Source organism: Globicephala melas, chromosome 1 (genome assembly GCF_963455315.2).
Source record: "Globicephala melas chromosome 1, mGloMel1.2, whole genome shotgun sequence".
Taxonomy (NCBI): Eukaryota; Metazoa; Chordata; class Mammalia; order Artiodactyla; family Delphinidae; genus Globicephala; species Globicephala melas.
The window spans coordinates 62,049,873-62,064,810 of record NC_083314.1 but is presented as its reverse complement, the minus strand read 5'-3'; the positions used below and the strand labels follow the sequence as shown (position 1 = coordinate 62,064,810).

The 14,938-nt window shown below is 43.7% G+C and overlaps 1 protein-coding gene across 3 annotated transcripts in view; it reads right to left on the bottom strand.

The window, feature by feature from the left end:
- Positions 1–14,938, bottom strand: part of ILDR2 (immunoglobulin like domain containing receptor 2) — a 58,689-nt gene that overhangs the window by 42,145 nt on the left and 1,606 nt on the right. For all 3 annotated transcript variants that reach the window (XM_070043999.1, XM_060296897.1, XM_060296892.1), the window contains exon 2: positions 11–343. In XM_070043999.1, coding sequence (XP_069900100.1) covers positions 11–343 — 333 coding nt within the window. The remainder of the gene's footprint in view (positions 1–10; positions 344–14,938) is intronic.

The window sequence follows — 14,938 nt, the reverse complement described above, 5'->3', positions numbered from 1 at the left end:
ACATTATTACCATGAACAATTGTGATCTCTCTGCCCCTGTAGAAATCTCCCAGGGTCACGGTCGAGCCCTGTTTGGAAGCTACCACTCGAACAGTCCTCCTACTGTCTAAACAATCCAAGTAGGGGTCCCATTCCAGGTTTCTTTTGCTGAGAGATTGGGCCCGGGGAGAAGACATGCCCAAGGATTCCCCCATGCGATCCTGGCAGTAGGACTTGAATTTCCACTGCACGACTGCAGGCTGATGGGAAGACGTGGAGAAGTGGCAGCGAAGCACAGTGGGCTGGAAGAGCATGGCCACCTTCTTCTTGTCGGGCACTGTGACCTGAAGGCCTCCAGCTATGGCTGCAAAATAGAATGAACATGTCCAAATGGTATCAGTGTCCTGGACCTCACCTCACATTTCATAGGTGTGCCTTTCCACCTTACCTCCCTAACCTGTCTCTCCCCTTGTTTTCTCCATCACAATGAAGAGCATCAGTATCTACCTGGTTGCCTTGTCCAGAAACCTGCCTTCACTCCCAGTGTCCAACTGGTCACAAAGTCGTGTCAACTTGACCTCTTAACATCTTTAATATTTCCTTCCCCTTCTTTAACCCCACTACCATTGCTTGTGTGTACGCTCTCCTCATTTCTTGCTTATAATTTTGCAATAATCTCTCGTCTGGTCTCCCTGCTGGCAGTTGCCCACATGCAGTCCATTCTCCTTGCTATAAGTTCAGGTTATCTTTCTAAATCTGACTGTTATGACTCTCCTTCTTAAAACCCTTCACTCATCCTCCATGGCCTTCAGGACAAAACCCAAAGTTCTTGGCAAGGCATTTAAGGTGCCCCATCAACTACTCCTCCTCTGCCTCACATCTTGTAGCACGTCCATTTGAGCACCAACCTCCGATGATACCAAACTAACGGTTCCCCCAAGTGGGACGTGGTATATCACACCTCTAGATCTTGATATTTCTTGTTTATGGAATCCTTTTTCCTCACTTCTCTTCCTGAGAAACTCTTTTCCATCTGTCAAAACCAATTCAAAGGCTTCTTGTCCAGTCTTCTGTGACCAGTCAATCCATTTGTCACTTCCTCCTTTGTGCCATCAGTATCCCCAGCATTCTCCTCTAGACATTTACTATAATAATTTTGTAATAATTTTATACTTATTTTCATGCCTCCATCAGACTTGTCGGGTCAGGTAAGGAATGTGTCTTATCTTGCTGTCCTGGGTGAAACCCATAGATACTCAACAGCTATTTGATAAATGAGGACAGTGAAGCCAGGACATATGACTTCAGGAGGAAGTGACTTCCCTTCCAGCTGGTGACCCAGCAAACAAGACAGAGATTAAGGGGAAAAGAAGGCTTTGAGAGGAATGGAGAATTTTGGATCAAAAGCAGTAGACTAAGTTCAAAAGCTTTGAAGGGTAATCAAAAAAGGGTGGGGGGAGACTAGAAAGCAGATGAGAAGTTTAAGTGTTTAAAAAGATCAGTTTGAGGCTTGGTGTCCAAGAAAGAGAGGGAAATTTCAGTGAATGAAAGCCCAGGGGAGTGTTTGAGAGGCAAAGGGCTTCTATGAACTCAATGGTAAGATCTAGAAATTCCAGGCAAAGAGAACATAACTTCTTCAGGTGAATGGGAGAGTTAAGAGTTTCTAGCTTGATCTAAGGTTAGAAGCAGAAGTAGAATCACGATGAGAGGCAGAAAAACGGAATATGAATAGAAAGACATGATAAAGAGGTTCAGAGTTGAATCCAGGAGCCTGCCAAGCCAGCTTCAGGTAGCTTGAGGCAAAGAGTTTCACCCTAGAATTGCAGGTGGACTTGAGACATACAAGAAAGGGCTAGTTTCCAGGGGAAGCCTACTGTTCTTCACTATTGCCCATGGTCCCAATGACATCCCACAAAGCAAACTCACTCTCACAGCTCAAACATGCACTTATTCATGAAACTGTCTTTATAGAAGCTCTCTTAACAAGGGCAAGATACCATATTTGTACCTACTTCTGAGTTCCAGACCAGTGCCTCTCTTCCATGAAAGCACTGTGAAAACTAGGTTCTAATTCCTGTTAGGGAGAAAAGGTTTCTGCATTCTATGGAACTGGGAAGAGAATGCAACAGAATATTTGAGATTTAGTGTTTCGAAACACTAAATCTGAAATAGTGCTAAACACTAAATAGTGCTCGATAGCTACTATGGAATAAATGAAGGAATGGGTGAGCAAATGAATGACTATTAACATGGGAATTTCTAGGACTTTGCAGAGAAAACGGGTTAAATGACTTATAAACAGCATAGTATAGTAAGAGAGCATTGGCGTCAAAAGATAGGGCTTTGAATCTCATCTGGCCGTTGTACTAATGGTGAGACCTTAATGAAGCCTCTTAAGCAATACTCACCTGTAAAATGAGCCTCATATTCCTTACTCAACAGAGTTGTTAACAAACCTTATCTCTCTCTCTGGGCGCCTGCAGAGAGTGAACTCTATAACAGAGAACCTTGACCATGACCAGTAGAGGGGAGATCTCAAATGCAAATCCTACCTCACCTTTCCTGCCTTTTGCCTCGCCTCCCATTCTAAGGCTCCTGAATCTCGATGAACATCCACCACTAATAGGTTTGATTACAGCCAAATGATGTAGATCAGCCCCACTGAGGGGCAAATAATTCCTAGAAAAGAACCCCAGCTCAGAAAAGAACCCTAGTTCCCAGGCTCCACTGCTTCCCTTCACCACCCCCAAATGTTGGTGTGGCTGATTCCACTCTTTCCAACTCACACACCTGGATGAGGAAAAGGCTTTTTTTTTTTTTCAACAGTTTCTCCTTAAATTCTATTGCATTAATTTTTAACCTTGTAGTTCTTCTTCAAAACCTTATTCACGCTCCAGTTTTCCAGGTAACAAAATGGGACAGAGAGTTGAAGTGTCTTCAGTTAGCAGTGGTTGAGACTGGATAACCAATCACAGGCGTTGTTCCCAGCACAATGCTCGGTAGTTGACCAACCACCCTTCTTCTCTGCTACCTATTCAGGCTCTTCTTGGGAAATCACATTTCCTTAGCATTCCAAGATAAATGAAACCAGCGAAGGAGGCAGGTGCAGACAAAAGTGTTGGGGGGGGGAGGGTTGTTTTTGGTTTTTTTGAGAGAGTTAAGTATGGGGTTTTCTTCATTAGATGATTACTAAGAATAACCCCCTCCTCAGCTCTGTTCTCTGTTAATGGATTAGCTACTTGACCAAGCCATTCAGCTCCCTTAATTATCATTTTTTAAAATTGTGCACTCCCTTAATTATTAATAGAGGTTAGTCAATTCACAGCTTCTATGACACACACATAAGTTCATGTTCCAAAGAATAAAGAATATGTTTCCAGAAACATCTGCCTCTTTACAGCATGATAATTAAAGGCATGGATTTTAGAGTGAGTCCTAAGTTAGAATCCAAGCCCTACCACTTCCTAGCTGCATGACATAAGGCAAATTACTTAAGTCTTAGGACTTTCAGTTTCCTTACTGGTAAAACCAGAATAATAGTAACTATCTTATGGAGCTGTTTGAGGGTTAAATAAGATTTTATCCTGGGCTTCCCTGGTGGCGCAGTGGTTGGGAGTCTGCCTGCCGATGCAGGGGACGCGGGTTCGTGCCCCGGTCCGGGAAGATCCCACATGCCGCGGAGCGGCTGGGCCCGTGAGCCATGGCCGCTGAGCCTGTGCGTCCGGAGCCTGTGCTCCGCAACGGGAGAGGCCACGACAGTGAGAGGCCCGCGTACCGCAAAAAAAAAAAAAAAAAAAAAAAAGATTTTATCCTAAGCACTTAGGATAACACTGGTATACAGTAAGCACTCAATAAATGTAGCTGTTGCTGCTCCTGGAAGCTGGAAACCGAGGGTACCCTGAGTGTGTGTACACATACACAGAGATGTATATATATGCAGGTATAATGGAAACCTTGGGAATCTAAGCTAAGGATAGATCTGGATAGCTGGAGAGGACAGATCTAGGAATTTCAAGGAAATGTCAGTTTATTGGATCTTTGAGGACCATAAAAGTGAAGAGTTAGAGAGAAAGCTGAAGATGCCAATCCCTGTGTTAGCTCTAGAAGCATCAAAATGTAGGATGAATGCCACCCAGGTCCCAAGCCTGCCCAGGCCAAACCTATTAGGAACCCCATTCCCACTGGAGGGTAAGGTCTAGAATTGCTCTTCTGGCCCTAACCCTGGATTCTGGGCGAGGGCAGGGGTTCCTACACCCACTGAGCCACATGTCTTTCCCTCAGCCTGTGTTTATGTGAGACTGTGTTTCCACCTGATTTGCAATCCACTGGTACCAAAGCCTTGCCCTGAGTTCCATTCTGCTTGCCTGGGCTCTGATATAAGCCCTTCTCCTGAGGATTAGGTTTTGTTCCCTCTATCCTCACACATGACTGTAGGTTTTGTTCCCTCTATCCTCACACATGACTGATCCATATCTGAAACTGTAACCTTGCTATCCACCCAACTTCAAAAACTACCTCTCATGGGACACCCACTCCTACCCCAGATCGGGCCCTTCAGAGATAGTAGCTAATTTGGATGAGGACCAAGATTGACAGTTCCCCAGGGACACTGAGATTTGGCCTGGGAACACCCTCCCTCTGACTCCAATTCCCAATAGATCTGCCCTGGGGCTAGGTTAGTATCCTGAACTTGGGTCCCACCTCTTATAGATTTTTTTTGTTTTTCTATGTTACCACCTGTCAGATGCCAAAAACCTAGTACTTCTTATGCTGGAGTCTATACAGGCTAATAAGAATACCTTTGAATGCCAGGTAAATAAATTAAAATTTTTCAGCCTCTTTGTAATGTTCACCTGTGCATTTGATTTAAGAAATCTTATTCTCCCATGGTTCCAACTACCCGTTATGTCTCAGACCCTCAACTTCATGAAACCTCATCTGCACGTTTAACAGATACTTCAAATTAAACATATCCAAACTTTGTTCATCATCTTCTCTTTTCCCACCTCAACTCTTGCTTATAAACCAGTCTTTCTTGTCTCCCTAGCTCTTTTGCCAGTATACTCACTGTCCTATCATCGTAGATAGAACTCATAGCTTTGATCATCTCCTCTTTGGCTCTAACTATATTCACTGGCCACTAATTCTAAATCTCTCTCAAATTTGACCCTTCTCTTTTCCCATGGTCACTCCTAGTGGGAATAAATCAAGTTTCTATTCCTTCTACCAGGAAGTGATTATGAAACACTTACTGTATGTTAGAAATTGTATTAAGTGCCATGGAGTATCTTAATAAATTCTCTCCAAAAATCCTGTAAAGTCGGTATTATCATTACACCCAATTTACAGATGAAGAAACTGATCCTCAGAAACTGTATGTATCTTGCCAAACACCTCAGGGTTAGCAAGTGACAGATTTGAACCCAGGTTGACTGGCCCCAAAGCTCTTACTATCACTTTATACAAGTCCTCATTACATTTTTGGTTTTATAATAGCCTCTTCAGTGGTCTCCCTACTTCCAGCCCGATGTACTCTCCACATTTTTTCTATCTAGAATATTCTTTTTTTAAAAGACTGATCGAATCATGTCAGGCTATAAGGCCTCCAATGACTTCCCATTCCTTTAGGATAAAACCCAAATGCCTTGACACGGCATGTAAGGTCTTCTCCATGATTTGGGCCCATGCAAGTTCCAGGCATACTAAGATGTTTTCCATTCTTTGACTATAAATATGTTATTCTCCCATCCTGGGGAAACATCAGGGCATGTAACTGAGGAGTTTCTGGGAGGTAGACTGAAAGAAGCACTGAGTGTGTGTCATGCACACACATGAACAAACACGTGCTGGCACAATGGGAAGGCTGGGAGTCTGAGTCCAGGCAGGGGTGACACCATAAGGGACTTGTGTTTTTAAGCTCTTATAAGAGCTTTTACAGGAGTATGGAAAGAATCCATGTTTCATCCTACAAAATAAAGCAAGTATCCCCCAAAACTGGAAAGAGTAAAGTAAGTGAAGTATGTCCTATATCATACTATATAGAATACATCTGTAAAAATTAGGACTCCTGACTGAAAGAAGACATATTGAAGATTGAAGATCACAGGTGGTTTTCTACATTTGCAGAGGAGGGAATCATCATTCTTAGACCACCAGACCATTCCTTCTGTTTCTATTGTTCCCCTGATCCTCAGGAAAACCACCCTTGGCTATCTAATACAAATTCCTTCAAAAATATGTTTTAAAATACAATGTTACATTCTGGGAACACAGATTTTAAAGACCAGTCTCTGAGCTTGAGAAATTCAATATAAACTTGGTTTCTAACTCTAAGGTCCCTGAGGGCAAGGACCAGGATTTGTTGATTCTGTACCCTCAGTATACAGCAAGCTCTATTTTATGGAATGAATATGTGGAATGAACAAATGAACAAGTGAATCGGAAGGGCCTTTCTTAGCAGGTGGTCCTCAGTGCAGAGAATGGATTCTGGTCAATAACTAGGAAAGCTGCCTAAAAGTAGAGTGATGAGTGACAGCTCAGAGCATCAGCTCCCATCTCAGCTAGTCACCAGGGGTACCAAGTCACCAGGCCAGGGAGGATCAGCTCCAAGTGCAGACAATGCCTCACTGCATGTGGCAAAATAAGTTCCTGCCCCAATTCTCATGTAAAGAAAAGGATTCTATACATGACGAATTGTGTTCTTGCAAGGATAACAAAAGCAGTATCTACAGAAATGCCGTTCTTATTTTAGTACTTTCATTTTTTTCAAAGCAAGTTCCTTTTCCCCACTAGTTGTAAGCTATTCCTGCCAGCATCTTTGAGAGGCAGATCTATAAGCACAGCCCCATTTTAGAGAAACAAAGATTGCTGCTAAAGATCATGGAAAATTATCATCACCACAGACAGGCATCTTTAGAAATTTTGTATCAAGCTCACCCATCCCTTAACTCTTGAACTCCCAGAAGTGGGATTTGACCTCAGAATTGCCCATTCACCAGCATATCTTGGCTTTCAGACTCCTAAGTTTTTTCTTCATTCAGTATGACAATACACATCTTCCTCTTCCTGCCTTTAACTTAGATCTTTAAGAAATTCATCTTTCTGTCCTCACATTTTTAACATACTGTCCCAATTTCCTAGGACATTGTTTTAGGAACAATTAATGGGCAGGTTTTCTAAGTGTAAGAGATGGATAAGGAGTGTCCGAGCATCTCCACTAGGTTTGGTCCATGGCGTGTCCATCTCTTAGTAGCAATGTCAGCATGGGAAGCGAAGCATTTTGGGAAATGATGACCCACAGGCTCAATTTTTAAAGACAAAACACAGCTTGAACCTTTTTTCCCCCAGAAGTAGAAACCATTCATCTTCTTGATATAGTTGGGTTAAATAATAAAATAAAAAAGCCTTTACCGGGCTTCCCTGGTGGCGCAGTGGTTGGGAGTCTGCCTGCTGATGCAGGGGATGTGGGTTCGTGCCCCGGTCCGGGAAGATCCCACATGCTGCGGAGCGGCTGGGCCCATGAGCCATGGCCTCTGGGCCTGCGCGTCCGGAGGCTGTGCTCCGCAACGGGAGAGGCCACAACAGTGAGAGGCCCGCGTACCGCAAAAAAAAAAAAAGCCTTTACCAAGAAGAGTAGACATTTCCTTGCTGTTTGCCTATTTTCTAAGCCTAGTTCTCCAGCTTGCCTATTAGTCCTGCAAGTTACTCAATTTCCTTTCAATAAATGTCTTTCCTGCTTAAATTGGACAGAATCAGTTTCTCTTGTTTGCTACCATAGTACCTAATGGCTTGATCCATTTTAGGGTTAGGGTGACCAGATGTACTATTTTGAGATAATAAAAAATACGACAGCATTCTTGCATGTTTTCTCCCCAAGACTCCTAAAGGGCATCAGTATCTCCCCCCCTTCCCATGGGGCTAAAGTAGACACTGGTGCTGCCCTCGCCCAGGTGGGCATTGCTCATGGCCTAGTTATTATTCGCTGCCAATAACTCTAGCACTTGTGCACACCGAGCTTGCCATTCATTAAGCATATGTTCTGTGTGTCCCATGGAGCCATGCTTTCCCATTCTCTGCCACCACTGTGCAGATGAAAGCAAGAAGCATATCTCCTTTCTGTCTGATTGCCTCGTCTTCCAGAGATCTGAAATGAGCTCGTGGGTAATGTCTAGCTGGCCCACATGCTGTTCCAATACGACTAAAGCAGTACTAAAAGAGGTCAGTCTCTACCCTGCAGGGCCAAGGTGCTTTGGAAGCTGTCCTGATTCATTCAGGTGGGTCAGACTTCTAGGATGGATCAGCCATTTGGACAGAGAAAGCTCCTGTATGAAAGCTCTTCTCCACTTTTATCAACTTGTTACCTGTATTTCCAGTTTAGATCTCTCACCCAAGCTCCAGACCCAAATATATAACTTCATTCTCCATCTGGATGTTATACAAGCACCCCAAACTCATCATTCTATAGATGGAGATGCTAACTGCTCCCTTCTTTTAGTAACAGAACTTCCCAGGTTTTAATCTGGCCAGCCAAGCCAGCCACATACTACATTTCCTAGCCTCCCTTGCAGCTAATTGTGGCCATGGGACTAGATTCAGGACAAAGGTATGTGAGGAGAAGTGATGCGTGTTATTTCCATGCCACCTCTCTAAAAATAAACTACTTGCCCTGACCCTCTGCTTTCCTTGCTTCTGCTTGCTGAAGAGTAACTATCACTGGAGCAGTCTTGGGAGCCACATGTTGGGAATGGTAGACTCAGTCCCACTAGATCTCTACTGTTACGGGAGAGAGAAAAAAAAGAACAATTTTGTATGAGTTACTACATTTTAGGGTCTTTTTGTTATAGCATCTTAGGCTATACTCTAACTAATCTAATGAAAAAAACTGAACCTGTCTCTCCCTCCCTTACACGTTTCTCCTCCTATATTAGTTCATGTCCACAAATGGCATCCCCAGCAGACCCAAGCCAGGTACCTGGAGGCATCTTTGATACTCCTGTCTTTCAGCCTCCACATCCAACCAACCCAGGACTATGGACTACTTCCTCCATCTCTGGTCACTCTGTCCATTTCTGTCATCTCCACTGCACCACAAGACTTCAGGATCTCATCATATCTTGCCTCTCTTTCTGTAAGCATCTTCTAGCTGGTTTTTGCTGCAAGTCTGCCTATGTCTAATCTACCCTTCACACTGAGGTGCAAATGATATTTCGAAAATGCACATCTGATCACAGCACTCCTTTACTCTCACCCTTTTAAAGACTCCCTCTAGGCATTCAGAGGTACAAGGGCTCATTTCAGATGGGGCCACTCTCTTCCATTTCTCCCACACCACTAAATTCTCCAGCTATACTAAAATATTTGTACTTTTTGAAAAACATCATGTCCTCTTTTGATTGTTGGCTTTTGCACATGCCGTTTCCTCTGTAAATTTCCCTTCTCTCCGTCCCACTCTTTCTCTAGTAACTCCTACCTATCTTTCCGGACTTCCTCAGCTAGCACTTCCTGTAGATGCTTCTTCTTGCTCTTATTGCAGTCATATTACCCTAGAGAATCACATCACCTTGCCCGAGAAGTTCCTATTTAGTCATCTGTCTCTGCCATTAATAACAAGCTCTCTCCTTCAGGCTTTTAAAAAGTCTGCTACGTAGTAGGTACTCAACCCATTTGTTGAATGATTTAACTCAGTTGATAGATTGTATTATTTGTTCCCAGTTAGTTTTCCCTCCTCACTCTTAGATTGTTCCCTGGAGGTAGAGTACACTTACTACTCCAATGACTAGAAGCTTGGCCATGTGACATGCTTTGGTCAATGGAACATGAGTACATGTACCATAAGACTTGTCCAAGCAGAAGCTTAAAAGGCATTTGTGTGGTTTGGCTCTGTGCCCTCCCCCTACCCACCTTGAGTCCTCCACCATGAGAACAGCATGCCTAGATAGTGGCTGCTCCTTCATCCTGGGCCTTGGACTAAGAAGACATTTGGAACTGAGCCAAGTCCACCAATTGGCTACAGTTGACCTGTAACTGACTGCAGCTCTCATAGAACACGAGCGACTAAATGTTTGGTGTTGTGAGCTGTTGAGATTATGGGGTTGCTTGTTGCTGCATCAAAATGCTGACTAATATTCCTATTTGAGGTTCATAATAAGTATTGAGAGCTTACTATTTGCCAAATACTGTGCTACGAGTTGTACATAATCTCATTTTAATTATCACAACAACCCTATAAGGTAAGTTAGCTTCCCCACTTTAAAGAAAATAAGGTAAACTATTAGGTTAGTATTCAAATCCAGGTCAGTTTGAGCCTCATCCCTCTCCCCCAACAGCCCCCTGACGAGCCAAGGGCAAAGGAGGAGTAACGATGCAGGATCCCAGTTGAATGTGAAGGTTCTACTCCTATTTTAGAGAACCACGTCCTGCAGGGCTCTAGCTGCTGTAGGAGAACAGGGAAGCATCATGTTCTTCTGAGTTCTTCCTTGTTTCGTGGCCCATAAAGAACTCTAGTTATCCAAAATGCCTTCTTTCATTCTCAGGAAGCCAAAAGCCATCTTGAAGACCAAGATTTTAAGCGTACATATGCCACAGTGACATCCTGTGTAGCTCCTGGGTGCACAGTACCAGCCCCTAGTCCCAGAGGAGCTCTGACATGCCAGCAGTCTCTGCTGTCACAGGGTCACATCCACTGCTCTTCTGTGCCTCACTAGAGCACTCCTCATTCACTCTTTTCCTGTAGATCTTAGGATTTAATTAGAAATGCTAAATGCTATTCTTCATCACTTCTCCCTGTAATATTTCCCTGAGTTCTATGAACTCTGAGCCTCACTACCCAATGCCCCATAATAGATACCATGTATGTTCCCTTAAATCAGGAGTTCCAGTTTTACCCACCTTAACCAGAAAATAATGTTTCTCTTGGATTCAGGCATTTGAAACAACCAAGTCATATGTAAGTCAGTGACACTATTTCTTATGATAATCAATAAGATACCATAGACTTAGACAAGTAATTTACTCCCTTTTATGTATAGGTAGGTAATATCAGCCTTACTTACTTAGAAGGAACAAAAGGGATAATGTCCATGAAAGCCATTTAACACATAGAAAAGCATTACAGTATCTAAATAAGCAAGAGCAACAGTCAGATCATACCTTTCTTTATATTCCTGATTGGCGGTAAGTTGATATAAGAGCTAAAATAGTTGGAAGGGGTGAAGAGGTGAGTGTGTCCTGGAACAAGAAGTTGAGACTAGAAGGGACATTCTAGGGCCATGTTGGCTAGAGTAGGATTCATCTCATCTGGCCCAAAGCACTTGCCTTGCTTCAGCAGTCCCCCGTATGACTACATTTAATTGTTCAGAGTGGACCCTATCCTGTCCACCAAGCACTCAGTGCTACTCCACTTGTTCCTCTGAAAATGGTAACAAGAGCTCTCCCTTCCCAGCTGCCATTTTTCATTCCAATCATTAGTGGTCAGGGAAAGGCTGAAGACAAATGGGGCTCCCTCCATGGCTCCTCACTAAGGATCTATTGCTTTGTAAGTTTGATTTCCAACTCATCAAAATTAAATGGAGAAAAGTTCAGAACCATAGAATCTTAGAGCTGAAAGTGACCTAAGATGTGACCTCATTCAAAAGATTATAATACATGCAACCCCATGTTCACTGCAGCTTTATTTACAATAGACAAGATATGGAAACAACCTAAGTGTCCGTCGCTTCATGAATGGATAAAGAAGGTGCCATGTATATTTTTTATATGTGTGTATATATATATAAAATTTATATTTATATACATGTACACACAATGGAATATTATTCAGTCATAAAAAAGAATAAAATCTTGCCATTTGTGACAACATGGATGGACCCTGAGGTCATTATGTTAAGTGAAATAAGTCAGAAAGACAAATACTGTATGATCTCACTTATACATGTAAACTTTAAAAAGAAAAAACAAAAAAATGAGCTCATAGATACAGAGAACAGATTGGTGGTTGCCAGAGGTGGTGGGTGGGTGAAGGGGGTCAAAGTCTACAAGCTTCCAGTTATAAAATAAATAAGTCCTGAGGATATAATGCACAGCATGATGGCTATAGTTAATAATACTGTGTTGACTATTTGAAAGTGGCTAACAGAATAAATGTTGAAAGTTATCACAAGAAAAAAATTTGTAACTATATATGGTGATGGATGTTAACTAGACTTACTGTTGTGATCATTTCATAATATATACAAACATGAACTCATGTTGTACACCTGAAACTAATGTTACATGTCAATTATATCTCAATGAAAAAATAAAATTACATGCCAAAAAGAAAAAAACTGATCATAAGACCCAGATCCCATGGATATACAGTTAATTTGTGAAGAAGATGGGACTGGAACCCAATCCTCAAATCCCAGGTCAGGGTTCTTTCCACTAACCAAGTCCTGGTACTAATGCTACTAATGCTGTACTAAGCACTAGGTACTTGAACTAAGACCACAGCATGGTACTAGCATAGTGTTGCACTAGGACTACTAGAACTAATACCCAAATCTGTATAAACTAGCCATTCAGCAGAATCATGACTCTAAAGAGTAATGGGGATACTGAAACAACCCCCCTCTCCTAGTCTAGAGAGAAGCACCCAGGCTGAGCATGGTGGGACATGGAGAGGGCTGTGACAAGATGCTGGAAGAAGATGCTCCAGTATGAAAAAGGTCTCTTCCATGGAGGAAAGTAGAACAGAGGAGGGAGAAAAATTGAAAAGTATACAGGATCGGAAAGGAGATAATGGAAATTAAGGTGTCAGGAATCTCTGAAAGCAACTCTTCCTTCCCCAGGGCTAATTACACTTTAACCCTCCATACCCAAGCCCATCCTCTCATGGTCACCACGCATCTACCTGAATGCAAACCAAACCAGCCACCGTGTCTGGATACCTCCCTGCCTGCTGCAGGCTGGGTTAGAAGCCACCATGAGGCACCCACAACAGTTAGTGCAGATCTCTATCATGGCCTTTGTACAGGGTATTCCATAATTGTGTGATCACTGTTCCATCACTGGAGTCTCCACCATCAAACTGTAAGCTCCTTGAAGGCAGGGCTGTCTTATTAACCCCAGCACAATGCCTGGATGTGAAAGTAACTCAGCAGCTGACTGTGCGTGAATAAATGTATTAACTCAGCCATCACCTCTTTGGGAGTTTGTTTCCGAGCTGCTCCACTCCCACCCCAGGTTTCAGGCACGTATATGCCTCATCCGTGCTCTCGCAGCACCTGTGTCGCTCTCATGGCTCTAATCATAGGACCTCTTACCTCCATATCAAAATTACCTGAAAACTCATTTGACTCACTGATTAGACTGAAAACTCTTTGAGGGCAAGGGCTGTGTCTTTTCTCTCTCTATTCTCAGCACCTATCATGATACTTAGAAACCACAGGAATTCAATACAGACCTGGAGAAAGATGAATAAATGAATGAATACAACCAAAAGGGTACCAAAAGAAATGCTAATAGAACAAGCACTCTTCGTCACAGAGAGACCCAAAAGAGTCTCCAGGAAGACGAACTGCCTGCTCCCAGAGTGTCGCCACAGCTCTGGCGTTTCTTGCAGCCTCTGCTGCCAGGAAGGGCTGAAACGCCATCCATATTCAAGAACAAAGACAAAGTGAACCCTCCTCAAGTCCTATTGCTAGATGGTACCTGTTGCTAAAAGAGCAGCTGGTAAGCATTTTGTTTCGTGCAAAACGACAAGGACAACAACAAAACAATTTATTACAGGAAGCAGCATCACAATGACAATGAGAAATCATGAGGCTAAATATACAGCAGAAAAAAAATACAGAATTTTTGTAATGAAAGACGAGGAAGGAGCTGTTAGAGTCTGAGGAAAAAATCCTGAAGGGTTGATTAGAAATTGCTCAGCCTGCATGAAAAGAGAGAAACTAAGGGCGGGGGGGAGGGGAGGAGAGGAAGAGATAAAGAGAGAAGAGAGAGAAAGGGAGGGAGAGGGAGAATGAATGTGGTTTTTTTCCTGGCTCTCTGACTCATTTTTAATCTGTCCTTTCCTTTCTCCCTCCCCTTCCACCACCCACTCAAGAGAGGATTCATTGATTGGGCTGGACTGAAATGTCTTACCTTTGCTCTGTGAACAATGAGTCTGAATCCATCTCATCCTTGCTGCTCCTCTCTCTTCCCTCCCTCCCTCTCCCCAGACGCCATTGTTAGCTGCTTCACTTTGCTGAGGCTGAGGCTTGTCCACGGTGGGATGCGGGGGGGAAGGGGAAACTGGGACCAGGGGATGCCAGTGGGATCTCCGGAGCCAGGCTTACTTGCAGAGGCTGGAAGTCCCAGCCCTCTGACAGCTGGGATGGCCCTGATAACTAACCTGTTGCCTGCTTCCAGGCAGGAGCAACCTCTCCAGGTACGGATGGGAGAAAGCACAGACCAGATGAAGCAGCACCTTCCCTCAAGACAAAAACAACCCCCCCCCCCACACACACACCCCACAAAGCTCAGAGAGGGAGCTCAGGAGAGTGCAAACAGGACTGGCCCGGGGTCTGCGAGGACTGGGTCTAGCGCCCGCTCCAACACACACTCGCTGTGTGCACGTTGCCTCTCTGGGCCTCCATTTGTATAAACTGAGAGGACTGAATTAGATGGTCCCAGGGACCATTTCATGAAAAGCTGTCAGCCATCTAGCAAGGGCTATATGTTCCCCTTCTGCCCCATGCCCTGCAAATCCCTAGAGAGCTCTTTCTGGGTATACCCCAGGGTGTCTGGAAGAGCACCTCTGACTTGGGGACCCCTCCCCAGATGCCTAGCGGACTTCAGGGAGGCGGTGATAAAGGTTCGAGGCCAAAGTTCCCCTCAAATATGATAACTGAGAAGTAGAGGCAAATTAAGGACGTTCAGAATCAGTGAGGGTGGAAGTAGAAGGCACTGGGAGGCCAGGGGAGTGGGGAGACGTGGA